At 38.7% G+C, this 24,409-nt stretch overlaps 1 protein-coding gene across 1 annotated transcript in view; it reads right to left on the reverse strand.

Annotated features, from left to right (window-relative positions):
- PTPRC (protein tyrosine phosphatase receptor type C) overlaps positions 1-24,409 on the reverse strand; it is a gene marked incomplete at both ends in the record, with an annotated part of 57,855 nt that overhangs the window by 21,932 nt on the left and 11,514 nt on the right. The window contains 6 exons of the mRNA XM_079535838.1: positions 1,092-1,214; positions 1,842-2,057; positions 2,839-2,868; positions 3,721-3,807; positions 4,599-4,763; positions 5,517-5,612. Coding sequence (XP_079391964.1) covers positions 1,092-1,214; positions 1,842-2,057; positions 2,839-2,868; positions 3,721-3,807; positions 4,599-4,763; positions 5,517-5,612 — 717 coding nt within the window. The remainder of the gene's footprint in view (positions 1-1,091; positions 1,215-1,841; positions 2,058-2,838; positions 2,869-3,720; positions 3,808-4,598; positions 4,764-5,516; positions 5,613-24,409) is intronic.

Here is a 24,409-nt window from a genome sequence, read left to right on the forward strand (position 1 = left end):
AGCAATTCATGGCAGAAACCTGAAGAGTCGCAGCTTCTTAGAAGCTCACCCATCACCATCTTCAGCTCCCTCAAGTGGAAAACCTCAATCCCAGGACACTGAAATCATAGACCTTATTCTGAATTGGAAGGGACTGAGAGGATCATGGAGTTCAATTCCAGTGCAAAATAAAAAACCATATATATCAGAGCACTGCTGAAACACTTCTTGAACACCAGCAGACTTGGGAACACGACCATTTCCCTGGGGAACTGTTGCAGTGCTTGGCTATCTTATCTGAGGAGAACTTTTACCATCAACTAAAACCCCCAGATCTCTGTGTGCAGGGCTATGCTGCAGCAATTTGTTCCCCAGACTATATGAGCTTGCAAGATTACACAGTTCCAGGTGCAGAATCCAGCATTTGCTCTTGTTAAATTTCATAGTCAGTGACTGCCCAGCACTCTGTTCTATCAAGATCTCTGTGCAAGGCAGCTCTACCATTATGAGAAGCAACAGCTCTTCCCTATTTAGTACCATCTGCAAACTCAGCCTGCACTCAATGCTTGTGTCCAGATCATTGATAAAAACACTGAAGAGAACATTCATCATACATTTTTCTGGAACGTGAGGATATATCCAGCATATCTTCTGCATAACATCAATTGCCATTGAACCAATGTTTCCTCAGACTCCAAAGCTGGCAAACTCCAAGACCAGAGTGCCTCAACTCTCACTGTACAGAAGCCTGCAGAGCCAACTGCCTAGGCAATTTGCAAGGAAGCAGCTCACAGCAGACACTCAAGTCTCTAAGCTCTCACTTTTCCTTCAGGCAATCAAGCAGGAGCTCAAAAGCTCCTTATGTCTGCAATGTGTGAAGCTGGGAATCTCAGCAAGTGAGCTTTCTGGGCTTGAACTCTCCCCACATGTCCTGCAGGGCACGCAAACCCCAGAGGGCAGTCTCTGACCCTCTGACCTCAGAAATTCTGAACAACTCTTCCCTCACTCTAATACAAATAATTTAAATCTGCCAGACTCATCCCAAAACATCTACATTGCTTAAGAAATAATAAAAAACGATCAGCATTTAAAATATGTTAGATGTATCTTACTCGTTTTGCAGCTAGCAGTCACATTGGGACAGCCATCTTCACAATCTCTACATAAAGAATGTAAAGGCAATGTTGCAGAGTTGTTTCCAACGCATGAGTTATTAAAAGTGTACCTTTTTTCATCTAGAAAAGATTAAAATTAAATATCACTGTGATAATAGTTATATATATTGATTTGTTATATTTATTTGTTTTGCAACACGAAGGTTCAATTAGCACAGAATAACATGCAAAGAATTTAGAAGCTGAAATTGAAAATTAAAAGGTGTTCATGAAATAAAAGACAATGTTGGCATTCAAATAAAAAATGAAACTTTTAATCCACCGAAAATAATATCATGAATGAACAAAACCTCAAGCATAAGTAATAGCTTTCAAGTACTCAGTGGCCCTGTTACTGCTAGCCATGCTGTATGTGGCCAACACAGATGAAGTTCATTTTTTACATTTACAATAAGAAAAGTACATTTTTTACATGAAAACCTCTGTCAGAGTCCCTGAAAAGGCAACAATAGATAAGAAAGACCAGTACAGCTGAACTACCATATAGCCAAAATAAATATATATTTATTTATATATATATATAAATATATATTATATATTTATATATATTTATATATATTATATATTATATATATATATATATATTTATATATATATTATATGGTATATACCATATACCAAAAATAAATAAATACATAAATTAAAAAAAAAATTAAAAAGAAACTACTAAAACCCATATATACCTACCAGGTGGAATAGTAAGATACATGTCGTTGCAATTATCAGATCTAACTGTATATCTTTTGCACCACTTAAGCACTGCTGTGTTGTTGCTGGCACTCACTTGTGAGCTCTCCCCACCTTTCCCCAAAATATAATAGGTTCTGTTTCCTTTGAGATTCTGTAGCGTAACTTCAGCTAAGTTATTCTTGTCTACTATAATCACGTCATCAATATCGTTATCTAAAAGAGAAGGAAAAAATAGTCAACCATAATTTTATGACAATTTTTAAGAAGTATTAAATGCTTTTTTGGCTCTCCACAGCATCATACTTGTTTTAAGAACTAGAAAATATAGGAAAATTAGTTGCTTTTTTATACTTCATTTTTATTTTTATATAACTTCTACCTTAAAAACAGTTTAGTTGAAACAGAAAATTTACTTAGGAAAATACTCTTTTAAATTGTTCTCTAGTAAGGAAACCTAAAGAATTTAAAAGATTAACATTCCAGAACAACTTTTTTTTTTTTATTACTTAAAGCACCAATTGAAAGATAAATATTTTATTTTGACACATTGAATCAATTGCTTGAAGAGAAATTTAAAATCTTCTTGTCCAAAACATTTCGTAGCTATCTAGTAAATATCAAAAGCCATTCCTGAAAATCAGAGAGTGGAGTTATTTCAAAAAGAGAGAAATCAACATCCAAGCTTTGGATTTACTATGGCTACAAATTGTGTTTTGCAGCATGTGATTATCGGCGTGATGGGGGAAAATTAGCGAGGGCCTCGTGAGATGAACGCAGGTTCTTCCATAGCCCTGAACAGCCCAGTACAAGGGCAGTTCAGCAGCTCTGCGAATGGAGATGAGAAGGCCAGAAGAGTTAATAACTTTACTGCCCATCTTCCAGAAACACGAGACAGCTCAGATGGTCACTAATTTGTTTTTGTGATCAGCTTTCTTTGAGTTTACCGATTTGCTCAACCAGTAGGGCTGAGATGAATAAGGGGCTTCTTTCTTACCACAAGATTCTTTTGCTGTTGTAGTACTTTCTGTAAGAAAAGAAAAAAAAAAAAAATGAAGGTATGCTTCTCACAGAGTGTTAGAGGGGTGCAACTGATAATGCTCAAAACTCTTCAATACATTACAAATATTGTAAGTCTACTCACATCTAAAAAAGGGAAGAAAATATCAACTACCTACACACTTCTCTTAGCCAGTTCTTTCAAAGATGCATGCTTCACCATCTTCAAATGGTGTCAAACTGCTTCTTCATAACATTACTCCATACAAAGTTATACCAGAATATTCCAAATTCACTCATTCTCTGTGATATAATGAGTTATAACAGCGTCCCAAAATACATATGCTATGTAATGCCCAACTGACAGTTTCTAATATCACTAAAGAAACACAATTTACCTACTTTATGCGTAGCTACTCTTTCTGAAAACAGATTCATTCAACATTACACACTAATTTACAATTACTTTAATACTGGTATATCCATAAAAGGAATTAAGAACCAGAGTATAGGAAATCTGTACAGAAGCTCAAACAAAGAATTTCATCCTGCAACCAATTATTTAAAATGCACTAAGGTAAAAGTATTATCCAAAGAGACTGAAATCTGAAGAAAGGCCCTGGGGTTGTGTCCCTCCAGCACTGGAGCCACACGGCTGAGCAGTGCCCCTGCTATTCTTCATTCACTCAGCAAATAGTATACCTCATGTCTTGTGCTATTAATAATATTGCTTAAAAAACAAACAAACAAAAACACCCGAGAAGTTTAATTCAGTTGTATTTTCAAAGTTTGATTTTAAATAAATCAGGATTATTTCTCTCTAACACATTTTCTGTGCTTGCAGTATCATAATTGTGACAGCTGTGTGCAAGTTTGTCACCTATTGTGCTAGTGGGGATGGTCTCAGTGCTTGCTGGCATGGTGACTGGTGATGTGGTGCTGTGCAAGGATGCTGAACTGTAATAATCTGTAAGGGAATAAACAACACATCAGCATTTAAGAAGTAAAATTGACTATTGCATATGGCTATGTCACCAGTAAATATCATGCACTATACTCCCTCCTCCCCCTTTATTTTTTGTAAATCCAGGGTTTTTCTAAGTTAGAGAAAAGTGCTGAAAGAAGGATCATGCTAATTTATCCAGTAAAAGAAAGCAGATTTTTAGGAATATGCCATTTAAAAATGAATTTTGCCAAAGGAGGAGGCCATTCTTTCTGGTTTTTTTTTTTGTTTTGTTTTGTTTTTTGTTTTAATGCATAATCCAGGATAGAGTCAATAGAATACAGTACAATAAAAACTGCTTTAATGTTTGTGAACAAGGAACTAAAGCACAGTGCTGTGTTCTTACAATAATACACAACTATGAATAGTGCTCATGCTCCTTCAGAAACAATAATCCAGTTGGGTTTATTTGGCAGATAAGATACATTGCTCATGATGTTATTTACTGTTAGCATTTACCCCATTGCTTACAAACCACTGACAAGTTCTTCCTTTCTCGTAGGTCCATTTGTGTGGTTCTTGCTTTGACATCAGCCTCATTCACCAGAGTTACAATACTACTGAGATGACTGCAAGACTTTTCCATCAGATACCAGATCCCAAACACTATTGGGCTCTTGCCCCTATGCTGAATTGCAAGTGCCTGTTCTATCTGATAAACCACAAGGTGGAAAAAGTTACCCTGAGGTCAAATAACTCTGTTTTTCCCTACAGCTCTGAGGGCATTGCATGGCACCTGAAAGAAGTAAGCAAACCTGATGCAGGCTGATGAAAGTCAGTGAGAGTGTGTGTGGTGAGGGCAACAGGGCTGCTATGCTGCGAGTGGCTGAGTCCCGTGGTCGGACCGGAGCCTGTGTGCGTGGAGAGGTGTGTGCTGGCTGCGGGAGAGGCACCTGTGGTGAGAGGCACAGCGTCAATTGCTTTGGAGACATTAACTCGAGGAGAGACACAAAGCTCACACAGCTCTGCTGAGGCAATATGAACTTGGTAGGAATCAAAGATACCGTGTATGTGCAAGGCTCACGGTGCTGGGGGGAACAGGAGGCAAGAGAATATCCTGCAAACGTAATCCATTATGGCACTGGTTGCACATCTTCCATAATACATGCTGAGTTTAAATATTCTCAAGTACATCTTGTTTGATATTCTACCCTCTTAAAAAAGCATATTTCATTTCACCGGGCTGAATGAAAAGACATTACACAAGATGACAGTGAGCAGGAAAAAGGAAGAAGAAACCATAACTAAAAGGTGTCAACAATGTTCTGTAATTTAAATTAAACATTTCTTACCTGTTGCTGCTGGCTGAACTCCTTAAGAAGAGAAAGAGAGAGAGAAAAAAATGTAAATCACACTTTCAACAAATGATACATAGTCAACAACAAAAATAATAATAAAAAAGAATAATTTCTCCTATCAGCTGAGCTCTCCCTGGGGAATTACTTATTCTAAAGTAACATTTAAAGACATGTAGCAACAACAAGGACCCCAAAACATCAAGCATATAGTGTATGAACTGATACTGTCACATTAAAGTTCCATTTTCCTGAGTCTTGAGGGAGTCTGTGCCAAGCAGCCTAAGGGATGGTCATAGCTTCAAGGAAGGCTGTGATGGATGCCAGCTCAGCTGAAACAGAAGAGCAGCAGAGCCACGGTCCCAATTTCACGGTTACCTGCAGCGGTGCTTGGAGGTGAGAATGATGTGGAGCGTGTAGGTGTAGGTAACGTAGAGGAGAGAGAGCTGGCAGAGGTCAGATTATCATTTCCTTCTGCGCAGTGAGAAAAAGATATCATCAAGTGAGAAATGCATGAAGGTGAGAAGCTCATCTACATTAGAAAAAGACTGGAAGTTTGTATGGCTTTCTCTAAGTAACGTTTCTTAGGACAGAAGATACTGGACAGTACTGAAATGGCATTTTCATAGTTTTCAGTGTATTTTGCAATAACAAAAACTAAAACATTCAAAATCTTTCAGTTCATCACAAAGCAGTGTGTCTGAGCAATACCAACAAATGGAGCTAGACTTGAGTGAAAGAAGAATGAATTTATTAGCAAGAAAAACACCAAGTTTACTTCTTTTCTCAAGGAAAACCTTACTGGTATATAACCCCCAACTAGCTAGAAATGAAAGCTAGAAATACTTGACTCAGTATTACTAAAAGCCCTTTAATTTTACTAATACTCATTCCTATATCCCAGCACTTTTCCTGGACCACCCTGCTGATATTTAAGAAACTCTCCTGAAAGCACTAAGTTAACATCTTATAAACCACTCCCTGATTTCAGCTGGAAGCTGTGACTTTTTCATAGCTATGAAAATAAACCTCAGCTTAACACTTTGCTTTGAAACTTTGACCAAAACCATTCTAGATTTGTGTAATGCAATATCAGGAGAAAGACAAAAACAAATGACAATGGCTGGGACTGTGAGAACAACGACTTGCAGGAGCATCCACCATAAAACAAAAGTTTGTCCTCATCACTGTATCTTTTGCTCACTTTGAGGATTAGAAGGCTCCACTTTGAATTAAGAAGCATAAAAGCCCTGCTCAATTCCTGAAGAAATCTCTCTCTAACACAATTGCCATGCTTCCAATATCTAGCAAGCTTCCACTTGTTCACATGCTTCTTGCTGTAACTGTTCACAAACTGTCATCTCTCTTCTGTCACTTGTTTTTTTTTTTTCTTTTCTTGCCCTTTTGCTACTAGTTGTTCTCCATTATATTTCTGTTAGAGTTAAGAAACAAAAATGTAGATGATCTTTTGAACCATCAACACAACTTTAGCATCTGAAATCTCAGGTAAGGACTGGAAACTTTGTTAACAGCAATTGTATAATCTAGCAATATAGATGAAGTTGCCAAAGAACCATGTAATGCTAACATATAATCATATTTGCCGTAATCTATTCAGCCTCCAAGTAACTTTATATTTTTTAAATCCAGTATTTGAAAGCTGGCAGTTAGTCACTTTCAGTGTCATGGTGTGATTTGCTTTCTTCAATCGGCTTATCAGCAGAAGAATCAATTATTCCCCCTTCTTCCCAAGCCTTGCCTTGCTTCAGTGCATTAAGTATACTTCATGCCTAAAATTTACTTTCTGTAAGCATCTGTACAGATTGACTTTCAGTTTAAAAAATAATAATAATGAAAGGAGTTGAAGTATCACAAAGTGGCTAATGAAACAATTCAAAATATTTGCTAGGTATTTAATGGAAATGCGATGAAAGCAAAAATGTATAATTAAAGATTCCCTCTTTTGATTAAAATTGAGTAATATGAGCAAAAACGTCACAGTGTTGTAATTCAGGCTGTCTCGCTGATTTCCTTACAGATCCTGTGAAAGCCATTTTCTTCATTCTTTCCCTTGTAAAGTTAGGAACGATGATACTACTGTAAATACAGTTTCTTGCTTGCTCATGGTGACAGATGCTACATGTTACACACAAAGAACTGATGAAGTTTGGAAGGAGATGACAGAGGAGATTGTCTTGTCCAATCTGACCTACACCAGGGTCAGCTAGAGAAGATCATTTCTTAAAGAAGTCTGGAAAATAACAGTCCTAGATTACCCTTTTTACCTTGGAATAAGCACTGGCGTTTTAAAGAACTGCATGGCAATTTTGTGTCATTCTGAGCGGTTTATAAATCTCCTGTTCTGTGATTCAATGCTGTTATTTATCATGGCAATGGAATAGGATGCAGTTAATAAGAATTCAATAGGTGGCACCAAAACACTAAAGAAGTCCTCCCAAACAGCAAGGCATAAACTTACAGGGAGATCTTAGACAAACTGAAGGGACAAAAGAGAACTCAGCAAACAAACTGTAATACTCCAGTATGAGTGGGCATGTTGATAAATTAATTTACTTTTCTCTAAACATCCCACAGTTGTCAAATACGTCTGAGCCAATCTCTGGTTAACAAAGTCCAAACTGTTTGCTCACACTTGGATTCTAAAACATGTCTCTGGAAACTTGGAGGCTGAAATCTAAGAATATCTTTAAAATTAATAAGGATGTTCAGCCCACCAAAACCATGCCAAGCAGTATGAAAGTCTGATGATCACTAAAGTGAGCAAGTTGGTCTGGGTTTAAACAGGAAATGCTTTTCTCTCATCTTAAAGTGCATCCATTAAGAAGCCTTTTTTAAGATAATATAAAGAGGATAGCCTCAGATAATCCAAGTAAAAGAATTAAAGCACATAAAAAGTACTAAAATGCACATGAATACTTCTTTTGACTTCCTTTAATTTGGCCACTGTCTTGTTCCTGCTGACTTACCCAAAAGACTTATGATCTATCAATAGCGTTTGAGCAGTTCTAGCCTTGGCCAAGAACCTTGCAAAAAGATCCCACCAGCACATCCTGCCAGCAGATGGGCAGCTTGGCTAACTCATTTGGTTCTCTTTTATGTCTCACTATCAGTTGGCAGACAAGAGTACAGCTGCTGCTTAAAAGAAAGGTTTGAGTTGAGATGACAGCGTCTCAAAGAAATACTCCTAAACTGGATGAGCTAATCATGTTTTCTCCTGAAAGCCTGAAGGCATTCAGGCCCTAAGATTGAAACATGGGACTATTATATTTTGTGTTCAACAAGAGTAAACAGAATAACTTTGAAAGAAAACAGGCTACAAAAAAAATAAACCCGACAACCACAAACATCTTAAACCCCAAGGAGAACAATGTGTAAGGTCACATTTGGAGACCCAGGAGCAGCTTTGTCACTGCTGCAGTTATGACTTTGGACCTCCTGCAGTGAACCATGGTCGCACTCTTCTAAGAAGTTAATGTTTGTTGATGTCCTCTAAGGAAAGGCAGAATAAAGTGAAAACACTTCACTTGGAAGAAACAAGCAACTCAAGAGCAGACAGCTAAGGTCTAGGATATGTTAAAAGTTAATGCGCATCAAGGCACAATCTCTTTAAGCAGAACTCTCCAGCACATGCTTCATGTGCTTGTGTGTAAGTAAACAAAACTCCTATTACATAAACAGAAGAACCTGTGTTAAAATCCTGAAAACTTAATGTTTTTACGGACAAAAAGACTCTAACTGAAGCACATCTCCTATCAAGGAAGGTTGAGGGAGCTAGGCTTACTTAGCTTGGAGGAAGGCTTCAGGGAAACCTCACTGCAGCCTTCCAGTACTTGAAGGGAGCTTTGAAGCAGGAAGGGGACCAATCTCTTACAGGGGAAATAGCAACAGGACAGAGAGGAATGGCTTTAAACTAAAAGAGGCAAAATTTGGGTTAGACGTTAAAAAGAAATTCTTTACTTAGAGGGTGGCGAAGCCCTGGCACAAGCTGCCCAGAAAAGCTGTGGATGCCCTTTCCCTGGAGGTGCCCAAGGCCAGGGCACTGGTGCTGTGGGCAGGGCTGCACCTGCAGGCAAGTCGTACACAGGTCCTTTGGTGCACACAGCTCAGAGAAAGGAAGAAAGGAGGGTCCCTTTCTGCTGACAGTGCATTTGGCTTTTTATCTAGGGTGGTGCCACACCTATTGGCTCTTTGCATCCAGCTGCACTCTGCGTCTCTGCTTGAGCTGGGGAGAGGCAGAGGAAGTAATCCTCTCAGCCTCGTGTCGGCATCTGGGCTCCTCTGCCGGGAGAAGAGCTCAGTAACTCTGCAGAGCTGCCACCCTCTCCCAGGCGCTCTCTACCCTTTGGCATATTGGACAGACCCCAGACCCCCCACCTAGTAGGGCTTCAGACAAAGCAGCCAGTATAGCACCAGAATAGGTCTTCCTCCTTTTTACAGTTTCAGCAGAGGCAGGTTCTTCACGCCTGCACTGAAAGTAACAGGATGTGGTCTTGTTCAGATGGAGTAAAGCTCTCTGAGGGGGTCCTCTAGCAAAGAGCGCAGACATTAGTCAGCTCCACTGCAAGCCAATCCTAAATTGCAAAAAAAAAGAACAGTTCCTAGTGGGAGGTGAAGGGTGAGTAAGGCAAGGAGCCTTACAAAATGCTGCCAGCCGCCCTTCTTTGATTTATTTTTAAACTTCAAGTGGGATAGGATGTAATTCACACCTACTTTAAGGCTGCCTTCTGCTGCCAGAGCCGGCTGAGGAGACATTAAAGTAAATGAGCATCAGGGCCAGAGATGTTACTGCTTCTTTTGGCCACAAACACAAAATAAAGAGATCCATTGCTACTTTATAAATAAACCTGGGAAAACCTATGAGTAGGCTTGCAAACACTTAAACGTCTGAGTATTTCTATACCACAGAGGATGCCCCAAATTCTAAAAGTAGAATCATGTGTGCCAAAGTGCTTCCACAGTCAGAGTGCAGAACTGCTCTTCAATCTTTACCATTGTGTCTTGAGGATGAAAAATAAAGCTGTTTCTATTTTCCGGACAACTTGCTGCTTTTTGAAAATTAACTAAAATAAAGAGACATACAGTTCACACAAAAAAACACATGAGATTTTGCATGCTTTCAGTTATAAAGTAAATAAAAATTAATCCTTCAAATTTAACATGTAGAAACTTCTCAGGAAAATGGGGCAATTCAGATAGATGGTCCTAAACAAATGCAAAAGGTTTTGTTTGTTGTGGATGGAGACACAAAAGCACTTGAAAATAATCCATAACCCTAAATGATAAAAAACTTCAGCAGTCCTAGGAATGCAACAAACTTAAGGGAATTAAAAGTAATTAAGAATTAGAATTTCTATTCACAGAGGAAATATGATGTTTATTTTCATCTGGAACTCTGGGATAAAAATTTGGAATTATAAATTTTAAACTAAGAAAAATTCTTAAGTGTTGATCATACATTGCCAATCATACCCTTTTGGCATCAGGATGTACGCGTTCATTCTGACTCTCCAAAGTGATAATTAAACTAAACAGTTTTGGTGTGAGTTTCTCAAACTGCTTCCTTTTATACAAATCCATTAATTTTCCCCACTGTGGTTCCTTACAATACTGCAATCACAGTTTAAGAGTGTGATTCTGACAGCTCTTTCCTGCCACACATACACCTCTGGGGAACCAAAGGTTTTGTCCTTCCCGGGACAGGGGAACCTTTGCTCAGACCTGAATTCCACTGCAGAAGGCACAGACCTTCAGCAAACTGTGTCTCAGGAGTAAGCACAGGTCTGCACACCAGCTAAGTATGATAGGATGCAGTACTGTATTTTTAATGAAAATTGACCTTTAAAATTAATGCTTATTCTTGCCTTGCCAACCATTGCCATGACCTTCTTGCTCTACACCTTCCAGGATGGGAGCTGCCTTTATCCTTCACAGTTCCAGAGCCAACCAGATACACTAAGCAGAAGGCAATGAATTCAAATTGACCAGAAATCAATACAAGGGCAGGGGGTGGAATTAAGAAGAATTTATAGCTGGCAGATACAACAGGGAACACAGTGTTGTAGGCTCAGGAAAGAGGGGGAATTACAAACATCAGAGTTTGTCTGCATCCACCAAATTAATACCAAGTATAAATTCTGCTATCATACAGAGCTTCTCTTAAGGAAAGAATAAGAAGAAAAGTGTAAGAAGAAAGCTGGAATATTTTTTTCCTCAGCTCATCTAGCTAATCTGAAATCTTTTTTTAATCAAAAACAATTTTCTGATTCTAATTTACTTTTCCTAGAGAAAAAAAATACAGGGATAAACAGAAATTTCCCTCTAGAAATATTGATTTTATGGAAACATCTGTTACAAACAATATCTGGAGTCTGACAAAACCATAAATGTGGAGTAGAACATAACCCAAAGGCACTAATTCAAATGCATTTTGCCAGCTGCACAGTTCTTACAAACTAATAAATATTTAGGAAGATAGTGCATTTATCAGGCAGAAGAAAAGCATTTCTATCAATTGCACTGCATTTCAAATGCCCTTCTTGGTCTTCATAGGAATACTTTAGCTACAGTAACCCACTTGTTCGACTGCAGCTAACGACGCCTTTGCTGCTCTGTGGTTTCTCTCATGCTGTTTACTTCTGTTTTTCTTCTACAGAACCCTGCTCAAAAGGAAGAGGGTGCAGCATACTGTGGTTTTCAGCTTAAGCACTTCCAAATGGTGAAACTGTGTTACCATAGCACCCACATGCTCAAGCAATCAGACCTATCTCAGTGCTAAACCACAACTTCTCTAGTGCAGTCATGAAATTTCCCTATTAAACTCCTTTTTGCCAAATTTGCATTTTATAATTATTTTTAGTCGTACATTTAATTGTATCATTAACACGATACTGCTGAGGATGCTTTGCATGGAGAATTTGTGATTATGTGAATTGCCTCCAGGAGGAAAAAATATCAATTGCTGATGCAACAGTTCGCTGTGAAGCGCTGGCTACCATCCACAGTCATTACGAAACACCGATCCATGAGGGATGTAAGACTGGCTGTGATATTTGCTTGGCAATTTTGTGATACGTCCAAAAGAAAAGATGTGCTGTTTGTGTTCCCTTTTGTATATTTTCAGTGTTTGAACTTGTACAGAGCCAAGATCCTCTGTCAAGAATCGGTACCTAACTTCAGTTACAACTCTTCCAGGTCTGCTGTCCCTTCCTTGATCTTCTTTTTCCAAATTTACCGTGAGCAGGAAAAAAACACTTGGTCCAAATTGGTGGCTTAATGATAAAATCCAGTTGTGGAAGTGCTGAGTGCACATTGCTTATGGCAAACAGAAGAAAGAAAGGATATGCACCTGTGGCACCCTCAATTCCTATGTTGCTGTTTCTGTGTTGTTGTTGTTGTTTTTTGCTGTTGCCACTTCTGTTAGTCTGTTAGTTCTGGGGAACTACTGAACACAGTTAAAGGCAGATCAGTTCCCAAGAGGTTTGAGCGGAGACAGAGGCTGCAGCTGAGAAATCACTACTGGTGAGAGTGTGAGGTGAGGGCAAACTTCTTCATCCTGGACCATCTCATTGGACCGTGGCTTATCTAAATGTCTACCTTCTCCATCCACCCTCTGCCCCGCTTCAAGATAAAAGCGCTATCCTGTATCGCATATCTCTCCAGACTGCAAATTGCTTCTTATAATTTTGTCAGCAAAAGAAAATGAATAAGCCCTGAAACTGTTTCCCTAAACTATTCCTAATCAGCTCAGATATCAAACCATGAACAATTTAACATAATATGAATTGCAGCATTTTGACCGCTGATAACCCAAAGTCAGCTAACATCATAAACCTCCTGTATGTTAATATGAAATCCTTGGATCAACAGCTCTGTACCTATTGGGAATGTTGTTTCAGCAAGTGAGTTTCAAAAGATGCGGCCAGCAATTGTAAAAAACAAATGAACATTTCTTTCAAGAAAAGAGACCCGTCCATGATCTTTCCTCTATGCACTAGTACTTTTTTCTGATTTGTTGCTGTGTTAAAGGCTCAAACATCTATAACACAGCTAACAGGCCTGGGGGTGCTGAGCTACAGAAATAAAAAGTTGATTTTCAGGTGCTCTGAACATTTATTTCTCCATAACTTTTTTTAACATTAAATGTGTATTGCATTCAGTCGTGAAAGAGGTTTAGATGGAAGACTAACTTTCAAAGTAAGATTGCTTCCTCCTATTTAGCTTTTATTTATAAAGCAGAAATATCTTATTTATAAAGCAGAAATAATTCATGTATAACAAAAATAACTACTCAGTGCCATATTCTATGGATGCCAGGAAAGGGTTCATTTGGACAATGTGGACAAGAGGAACATTTCTTGTTTTACAAAAGAAAAACAATACACAAAAGTTGAGATAGGTGTTCACACTTTCTTTAAAAAGCCTGTGCTATAATCAGGATCCTCAAATGACAAACCACATGCCTGAAAAGCCCCATACTGGCTAAATCCACACACCTGAAAAGCCCCACACTGCCTAAAGCCAGTGGCCCTATTGCATAGCAGAGCAGTGCACAAGCCACTGCTCCATACCTCTCATGCACAGCACTGCGCACCACTCCTTTGCCTGCACAGCCTCAGCTTTTGAAGGATCCTTATCTAGAGCAGAGATTTATGAATCAGAATAAAGGGGTTCTACTGAAACCCACAAAAAAAAAAAAAAAAAAAAAAAATTAAAAAAAATTCCAGTGATCTAGCATCCACTTTCTTGCTCCAAGATTAGCAGGACCCTCAGCAGTTCCTGTGCCCCAAAATCCCAGTGAGACATCACCAAGCAGCAATGCTCCAAATTATCTTCAGACAATTCCCATGACCCAGATTTCTTCCAGCATCAAGCAAGATCCTAACCAGCACTGACTGATAGATGCCTAGCTTCTGTTTTGTAAAAAGATAGAATACAGTGAGAAAAAATGTGCAACTGGCTCACTGAAGAGCCATTCCCATATCAAATGCCTGCTAGATAACTTCCTTACTGCCCTGGGCAGCAGCTGCAGCCAGCAAATATCGTTTCAAGAGAGAGAGATTGCACTCGGTCACCAACCTCTTTTGATTTTTCCCCTCCAGACATTTAGGCCATAAATGACCAGCAAAGCCAAATGAACACCATTTATCAAACACACAACTGAATAACATTTTTGTTATTCATAAAACATTATGATAAATGGAGTTCACCAATCAATAGCTAAGTCAACTGTGCACTTGCTAGGTTACAATTTAAAGCAGTAAAACACAGTGTTATTAGGAAGTCTCATTCAAGGATCACATTCTACCACTGTTACTGAAAAAAGTTAATTAGTGAACCATATCAACATCCTTTAGAAAAAATGTCAGTTAAGAGCTATTTATACACATTTCCTATGGAAAACCACATGGAATTATTTTTCTTTTTTAAAAATCTTATTATTGAAAGCAGAAATTAGCCAAACTTCCTATATTTGATGGGTAGACCTAAATCCATCTTGCATTCAGATACCATAAGGAAAGCTGGGACTAAGTACTACCCACTGATCAAGCTGGTGCTTCAATTCCACATTTTATTACTGCATCAGTGGCCAGACACGACTTCCACCTCTGTAACATCATCTGCAAAGCAGAGATAAAGGCACTATCCTACAAAGATGGCATATTGTTATTAGAAGCTCATTAAGAACCATGAAGCTTGCAGTCAAAGGACCTGACGGTGTTAAAAAAAACAATTATGCCCACACCTGCTCGATAGCATGGAGAGAGTCATAACACTACAAAGACTGAAATACTTTGAACTCGAGCTCCTCAGAATGCCATGTATGCCTTACAAATTCTCACACTTTCTCAAAAACTATATTGCAAAACTTGTGCTCTGCCTCTTCAGGACAGGGAGCCAGCACTCAGGAGAAGAGACCTGGACCTCATGTCACACCAGAAGCAACGGAGGTGAACAGCTTACAGAGCAGCACTGAGCATACACAGCTCCTCCTGGAGCCAGTAAAAGCTTTGAGTGAGAGGAGCTTCTCCATTCCTCTTTCCTTCTCTTCTGGCTTATTTGGTTGGTTGGTTGTTTTTGAAAGTTCAGATCATCAATGTTGGTGTCCAACCATGCCAGCATTCTAAATCCATCCTTTTCTCTTGCTCTCAATTTGCCATTTTCATTAAAACAATCATGGCACGTGAACCTCACTTTTAAACAAGCAATTTATCTGAGAAACATAAGAACAAGGAGGAGGAAATAGTTCATACTACTCCACCTTCAATTCTCTGATGACCATTCTTTTCTAAAAGACAGTGTGAGTTGAAAGTTTCAGGAGATGAAAATACAGGCTCAGAACAGGACTCCACTGGGCTCACAGGGATTGTGGTGCCCCAAATCAAGAAAAGAACCTGTGAAACCTAAAGCTCACATTCCTCTGGATCTGAACGAGACTAATTTTAGCATTGTTTTAAATAATTCAGGAAAACAGGAACACAACCTACATTTCTTTCTTTGGTGTGTAGCAAGTAATTTTTAGTAGAGCTTCATAAATCTTTGGGTTTGTTGTTTTTTTTTTTGGTTTTTTTTTTTTTGCTTGTTTTGGATTATAATTTAGTCTAAAAATGCTAAGTGAGTAGTGTGGGGAAGATAATTAAAATCAAAGATACTAGGTAAAGTATTCTAGAAAAAAAAAAAAAAAGAAATGAATCAATTTAGGAAAAGAATCTTATGGACTTCCCAATGTATAGGGACCCAGAGAAAGCCCTCAGGCAAAGCCTAGAGAACATCCAATTTCGTGCTCCAACTAATTTAAACCCTTGCTATAGAGACAGAAGTGTAAAAGCCAGGAAAATTATCAGACCTTTAAATATTTCTGAGGTCTAATAGTAAGAAAGATGTATGCAGTGGCACTACACATCTCACAAGTACAACTCCCACTTGGAAGTGAGAGGTCAGAAAAGCTACGTGAGCAGTAAAGTGAGTAGCAATTTGTATACACACATACACAGATAGAGCACTTTGGAAGGAGCATGTGTAATGTCTCCTGCGAGGACAGGTGGAAAAGCTGACACAGAAAGACACAGTATGTGCAAACGTGGGTAAGATTTTACTCTTTGACAGTCTATACTTTTCCAGCCTCTGGCTGAAACAGTGATGAATTTACCGCCACACGAGCTGGTAAACTAAATGCTTTTTCCTTTTTAAGTAAGGGAATGTATCAGAAATTCTGAATGTATCAGAGATTACTGAACATCTATAAAGCGTTGAATATATTTGCCTAACAAATTTGATTATACGAACAAAGTAAAAAAAGACAAAATTTCTGGCGGTAAATATTCATTTCCACACAGAAACTCATAATTGACTTCAATAGGAATTAAGGCTGCAGTTTAAATTAAGATGAGGTTCTGAATGAGGACTGTTACGTTTGTGGCATAAGCATGTGACACATCCCTAATAACACCTCAGCAACAAATACAGATGGGCTTAATTCAGCATTCAGCTCTGCTGGCTAGGGAAGGCATGAGCCTTTTCTGTGCTTGGTGTGCCTAGACCAGCTCCAGTGTGGAACTGACGAGCATACTGCAGGCTGGTCTGCACCAGATGGGCACGCTGTTAGGAGTTACTTAGATAAACTGAACTGCAATCAAAACCCTGCACAATCTACAGCACCCGCAGCCAAACTTCATCAATTCATCTTCACAGTGACTAAAAATTCCAAACTTCGTTCATATTGAAATTATGGAAGATGATTTATAACTGTGCCCAACGTTAGCAGAACAATTGAGACCGCTATACCCAAGACTGAAAAAAGCTGCATCTTTTCTGTTTGGACTTTTTAAATTAAATTAGCATCATACCCAAAAAGAAGAAATCTATTAAAAAGTAAAACACTATCTACTGAATTCCTGTTTTACTGCACAGAATGATTTTGTAAGAAGCTCCATGACCAGGAATACTTGATGTTCTGCTCAGCGTAACACAGAAATTTCTATTTTATAAAATAAAAATGAATTAAAAGCTGTCTCTTCATTTTGGTTGATGCCTGGGGCAGAGAGCTATCCCAAAGGAGTAGGGTTTCTGAGAACGAGAACAGAAATTGAACTTCTATGAAAACCTTCTCCAAAGGTCACAAGAAAACAAGTTGCCATCCTCCACATGGCTGACGGGGAATCCAGCCACAGTTGGCCCGAGCTGGCCCTGCAGAGTGAGGGGCTGATGGCTGAGCGGGATCCCACTGCACTGGCCTCACAGGTCACTTCTCACTTGAGACCAATTACCATCTGACTCTGCTTTTCACCCTGTGATTGTGGGTGTAAACTCCATGAGGAATGCCAGAGCATGTGCTCTCCAGGCAGCAGCGAAGGTGCCTTACCTTGTGCAAAAATAGCACAATGGCTTCATAGCCAATTGTATCTTGTCTTACAGTTTTAAGTTAGTGGCAGTTGCTAATGAAAAACAACTTTTACCTCATCAGTGCTAAGGAGCATTGGCAGCACATTACCAAGTGTGGTTATAAGAAATCTGCTTATGGAGCTAGCTGTGTTACTGTCTATACAGGGAGAACTGAGAGGCTAGTTTTGGTGTTTACCCATTATTCAGTCCACAGTTTTGCTTGCTCTGCATCTGATGGTTTGGTAGAGAGTTAGAGCTATCACAAAGTAAATAGAGCCCTCTGCAACTCACCAGCTCATCAAGAAGCGGAAGAAGAATTTTGAGAACTTTACCAGAACAAAATTGTAGTAACTTTGTCCAACAAAATGTCTTCATGTGGTCCTTTCCAGGCCATGCATCAGTGCTAACACTTAAAATAGTGTATGACTATGTGCTAATATGCTAATGGCCTTATACAAAGGGTTCATGGATAGCTGTAGGTCTAACAGGGCTCTGTTGTTTTGTGCACATGCACCAGCCTACGGTACTGTCCGTTGGGAAAACTAAAACTGCAAAAGCCATATGTGTTCTGTTATTTCTTGCCATGTTATTTTTTTTTTCTCCCCAGATGGTTTCTTCTCTGCTTCTTCTGGAACAGTTTCAGCAACCTGCCTCATTGGTGCAATGGCCCCCAGTGCTCAAGGGGCTGATCTCTTCCTGCCTGGCATAGTTTGTTTTCTTATCATCATGAATCTGCTCAGGTTAAGCTCATCTCTGCCTCTACTGACAATGTCCCCACAACACAAATATTTCCATCTAAAAGATGGCTCAGCCTTCTGTAACGTGATTTAGATCTGGTTGTCCAGCAAGCCTGAGACATGGCCATAGTACTCTGATTATCCTCTTAATTTTGAACAGATTTCACTGGGGGAATATCATTTGACTTCAGACAGACTTGCAAGCTTAATGAAAATTTGTTTCTTCTCAGAAGATAACCAACTTAACTTCAGAGGAATGTCCAAGTTCACCCATTCCATTGTTCCAAGCTCCATTTAATCATATACTATTAAAGATAAAGAAATCTAATTCCTACCTCCATTCCTGCTCACCACTAGAAAGGAAATGTCAATTTCCATTAAGTCTGAAACATTAGAAGTGTGTATGTACTCCAGAAATAGGAGACAGTTGCAATTTTTTCACTGTTTAAAGCTGGATAGTTTATGAGTTTTGATCAGAAATAAGAAATGACACAGGAAATAAGAGCAAATAATGGTTACAGATGTACAAGAAGAGCCAAATTAACTACCATTTACAGGAACGTACTCGCTTTAATTTGCAAAATTAATATGGCAGACAAGTATACAGAATGGAATTTTTCTCTTCCTCTGACACCAGCAGGAAAAGCCCAAGTTGCATCAGAAGAGCTAGCTCACAGGGTTTGCTTTCCACTATATGCAGCAAATCAAGCATAACTTAAGCACCATGGTGTTTTAGCAGCATCTGGAACTAATGGACTTCTTTTCATTTCCTGGTAAATGGCTGCCTGCAAGAACTTTATGGTATCACAGGATGTGGGTGCCTTAATTTTATCTCTCTTTTGCAGCGTGCTGGTCTGTACTTAGCAAACTAGTTCTCAGCTTGCATTTTAAGCTAGTGCTTTCCCGTTCCCATGGCAAGGCTGCCTGTCAACCCACAAATGAGTAAACTTCCTCACTGAGGTAAGCTGAATAGTAGCAATATACAAAAATATTAATGCTTCAGTCTACACTTGAAAACACAGAATTCTGCAAAACAAAATTACCAGAAAGAGTAATTGTCCTAATGACTCACTTTTCATCTTCAGCAAATTTCTTTAGCTACAGAGTACTACAACAGCAATGTCTACAACACAAGTCTCATAAAATACCATAGTATGAGACAGTTATCATCTAATAATTAACAATTTCTGGTTTAATTTCCATAAACATTACACTCTACACAGAAAATCCAGAGATTCTCCTACACTAGAACTATTTGATTTGCCCAGTACTTTGTACAATGTACTTTTTCCTCTCAGTACAGCTGTGGCTTCTCCAAGTTGGTACCCTGGCTAACTTAGTCGTGATGACCTCCTCCACACTACTGCCAGCAAGGGACAAAGAGCTGCAGCACCTTACCAAGAGCCACTCAAGTAGATAGTAGGCCATGATAACTAGAGATTGAGAAATAATTTAAGAAAATGCTTACAATCTACTAATATACATTAAAATATATTGAATATGTGATTTTTTTTTTCAACTATGCAACAGCCTATAGACTAACAATGAAATATTCCACTTTCTTTTCCCAGTTAGCTAGCAACGCAATTGATCATTACTAGAAGATTATTCTTCCAGGCAAAGGCTTTCAGATAAACAGGTTTCAGGGCTGGTGCACACTATTGCCTAGGATATCTATTCCCTTTTGTGGTTTTGTCCAAGAAATACCCCTGCAGACCTGCTTTTGAGAAAGTTCATAAGTCAAAAGTAGATATACCAGTTCAAGATTAATTCTAAAATAAATATACTATATTTTCCTTCTTCTAATCATATTTCAGTCAACACAAACTGTGACAACACAGACAAATAGCCCATTATCTGTTATCTGTACTAGGTATCTGGTCACTTTTTCCCCACAGTATTGTTCCTTGGACCTTTGAAAAAGACTTTAATCCGTGAGACAGCTGTTTGAGAAAGATATTGGAACTTGAATATTACATGAAAGCTTTTTAATATTACTATTTTCTTTCAGATCCAAGTTAAAAGACACTTTCAAAGACATCAACAGAAGTAAAGTAGCTAATGTTTCATTACTTTCATTATGCAGTCTTTCCAAAACTCCCTTTGTATTTTTGGGGGAATATGGCTGGCATGGAGTTAACTTTCCCCACAGCAGCACATGTAGTCAGAACAGCACTGTCACACCAGCATCTTGGCTGCTGCTGTGCAGAGCTGGTGCAGCAGACAGGCTCACTCCCACGCCCCCTTACCACACAAGGTGCATTACGATGGGGGAGCAAGAGGTGGGGAAGAAACACAGCCAGGAAGGTTCTAAACAGATCATAGCATACCCTGTGCTGCACGATGACATGTTAAAAAATAAATTCTGGGGGAACAAGAAGAAAGGGAGATGGTGATTGTGGAAGTACAACAACTATGTGTATTGAAGTCTGCTTCCCTAGAAGTGGCTGAACATTGCTTGCAAATGGGAAATAGAGAAAAATTCTTTTCCTCCTTTTGCTTCCACAAGGCTTCTCCCTTTCCCCCTCTTAAAAAAAAAAAAAAAAGCGTTAAGTTTAGAAAATAAAACAATTATTTCTGCCTGCTTAACAGATTTACAAACGTTAGAGAACAGCAAAATAAGCCAGTTGATTTTTGTGAATTTTCTCAGATAGGTAAACCATAAGTACCACCGAAAATAAGGATATTTACATAAAGACATACAGAAAGTTCATTCTGATAAATTAATAGTCTGTTGACAGCACAGAGCTACTGCAACAGACCTGGCTGTGTCCTTGAAATGCCTCTGACCTTGTGAGCCAAGAAAGTGGCAGGAAATGGATTTTGCAGATTATGAACGATTCTCATGTCTCCAGAGAATCCTCAAAACTCCCCAAGATACAGAGAATGTGTACAGCATGGTTTAGACCATGTTTTTTTCTGTACTGTGCAGAAAACTCCTATCTCAGTATAAAAATTCTAAGGAAACTTTTTGACTTGCTCTATTATCCTCAGAGCAAGACTTCACATGTAAAGAAGACATGAGCTCAGCTGATGCCCACCAATTTGATTATTATGTCAATAAAAGCATCGAAGGCAATACTAAAAATATGCACTAGTAAAATTGTAAACACTGAACTTCTAAATCATATTAAATATATATTTTTTTAGGCAAAGAATCATCAAAGAACTGGAATCCAGTAAGCAGATACATAAAAAGAACTGTGTCATAAATACAGTGAGCTGAGAAACCAAGCTAGGACCTGTTTGCAGTCAAACTGGCTTCTTCTCCAGTAACTGCACTGCGAAGCTTCTAGATGGAACCTACAAACAAGAAACCAACATCCAATACTTCAAATACTCCGCATCAGGTGCTGTCAGTCATTCCCAGTATTCTTCATTATGAGTGAAATCTCCCGTCTCAGTATGGGAAGGAGTCAAAGGGGTTTGGTTTTGAGTTTGTTTTTGAGCTTAAAGCTTTGAAGCCCTTTTTGTTCTGAAACATGGCATTACAATGAATTCTGTGACAGATCATTTCCCTAACGATCATGCTTCCTGCAGTGAGACTTGTCATCTGCCTCTGTACTGCACCACCACTGCAACCACGTCACATCATAACATTTTCACCCCCAGTGAAAACGCTATTATGTGTGCTCAGATTGACACGCAGACAGGGCTCAAAGAGATGTATCACCCTGACCTAAGGCACAGATCAGGAGCGTTCTTCACCAGCATGGTTGAGCTGCTTTGGTTTTGGATTTGAATTTCTTTTACAAGGAGAGTAGAAATCACCTTTAAAAAAAAATTCACCTTGCTAAGACCTATCATCATAGTCCTCATCATCCTAATTCTCACTTGCACTTGCCTCCAGCAGTACCACAAAAAAATCCAGACTATGAAATTAAGTACGCTTATTAAACGGACCAATGCTGCAAAATGGCCAGCGTTATTTGCATTATTATTTCCCTGCTCTTAACTTACTCTTTGCACTTCTCTAACTTGCTTATGGCTGAAGAACATTTGCAAGTCATCAGTCTTTGATCTTACCCAACTGTCCAAGCTACCCTTTCATTTGTACTCCAATTTGATGCCTCTGCCTGAAAGCAGGCAGAAATTTCCCTCTGGAGCCGACAGCAGCCTTCGCTCAGGAAGAAGGACTTTCCATGGCTTCATTCCCTGCTAGCCTTTGCTAATTTCAGGAACAGTTCTTGTGGCTGCCCACTTCTAGAGTGACAGTACTTTAAGAAGGTTAAACCAGGATTTCTGCAGTTGACTGATAAACAGAGTTTGCACAATTTGGCTGACTGGCTTCTAAGACACGTTAAATGAATTGATTATTTTGCACATAAATCAGTGTTAGACATGTCTGTCTCTCTGCACTGTTCAGTATTTTTTTGCTTGTTTGCTACTTTCTTTATAAAAATGAAATTTACAAGCAACTTAAAAGTTCTAAGTTTTAAAAATTGTTCTTCATGTGTTTTTGCTTCTCCTTTTTGCTTTTTCTTACTTGGAAAAAGTTCCAGGGTATTTCTTTTCAACCACCACCACCTTCCTAGATGACCTTTTGGATGTCAGCACTCTGGACCTATTCTAAAGCCTTCAGCATGCAGGAAGAGTTACTGCTTTTCTAATTAAATACATAAAACCACACACTATGAAGAACTATTAAGCCATTAACAGTTTGTGAATACTGGATGCTTAAATACATACAAGAGACTAAATCTTGTGTGTTTAGGTTGCTACTGACACATATTATCCACACTTGAAAAGAATCCAACTGAAATTAGCTCTTAAACTTTTGCATAATCATTATAGTAGTGGATCTCAATGATTATTGATGCACTTTTCTGATTGGAAAAAGAGTTTTCTTAACTAGATACTGTTTATTTCGCTCTGCATTGGTTCTGCACAATATGCTTACTCCAAAGAGAACTTTCTCAGCAACTTCTTTGGGCAAGAATTCCTTCCCCTCAAGAAATGCCTCTAGTTGTTGTAAGTGGAAGAATGATAGTTTTCTGCCTACACTTCCTGGAAACTCATAGAGGTCTGTGTCTGCTTTTATCAAAACACCTATCAAAGGTCAGGTAATTTTCCATACTCACAGAGAGATAAAAATGCTACCCCTATCTTGATGAATCAGTGCTATTGCTTGTCCCTTAAAATTAATCTGACATAATCACTGAGAAAACAAAGGACATTATTTGTATAACTTTAAACTCGTTCAGAATTAGAAACTTCTCAGGTTCTCCTACTATAGGGCCCTGATCAACATCTAGAGTCAGGGACAGGAGGCAGGTGACCACACAGCAAATTGGTCAAGCACTGGGTAACTCACCAGAAAAGCTAAGCTCTCAGGTAGTTTTGGCTGACATCAGAAACTATGAGGTCATGAGAGAGCAACAGACTGCAAGTGCTTTCCCTGGAGAGGAGTGAGGGGAAAAAATGATTTTTAAATAGTTCTCTTTGTCCTAAAATGCTGGAAGTTGGTGACTAACATGTAAAATAGCAATTGTGCCCTTAATACTCAAGCATTACTTGTGTAGGAAAGAACTGCATGTACTTCCTTGCGGGGGGGGGGGGGGGGGGGGGGGGAACAGAAACAACACACAGTGCCTATAGTTTATTCTGACATCAAAACTGCAATTATCAGTACAAGTTATGATATGTCCACACATTCACTGTATGCCATTCCAGAGGTTAAAAGTTCCAAAACTTAGCAGAGATTTAGGAGCCTTGGTGGTCCTCAGAAAGCCCACACTATCCATCAAGAAAGCTTCTGTCAGCTTCAACAATGATACAAAGAAAACTGACAAAAGTGTTGTGCAGCAAGGATTCTAATGCGAGCAAGAGACATCAAAATATCTTTTAGCACCTGATTCTTATTTTAACAGTATAGCAGTATATACAGGCAGTAACAAATAATTTGCTAGGGACTTTAATTTTAAAATATTTGAAATAGTAAAATAAAATTTAAAAAAATGACCTTTTTTTTTAATCTTTTAATACCTCTCATACTCAAGATATTGCTCTACAATATTTGGTACTCAAATTTTAATTATTCAACTTAGCAAATAATTCAATGTAGCAAATTTTGATGCTCAATAAAGACATAAAAACAAAGACTACAACTGAAAACATACTAGGGGTTTATTTGAT

This window comes from Tetrao urogallus (genome assembly GCF_951394365.1).
Source record: "Tetrao urogallus genome assembly, chromosome: 5".
Lineage (NCBI taxonomy): Eukaryota > Metazoa > Chordata > Aves > Galliformes > Phasianidae > Tetrao > Tetrao urogallus.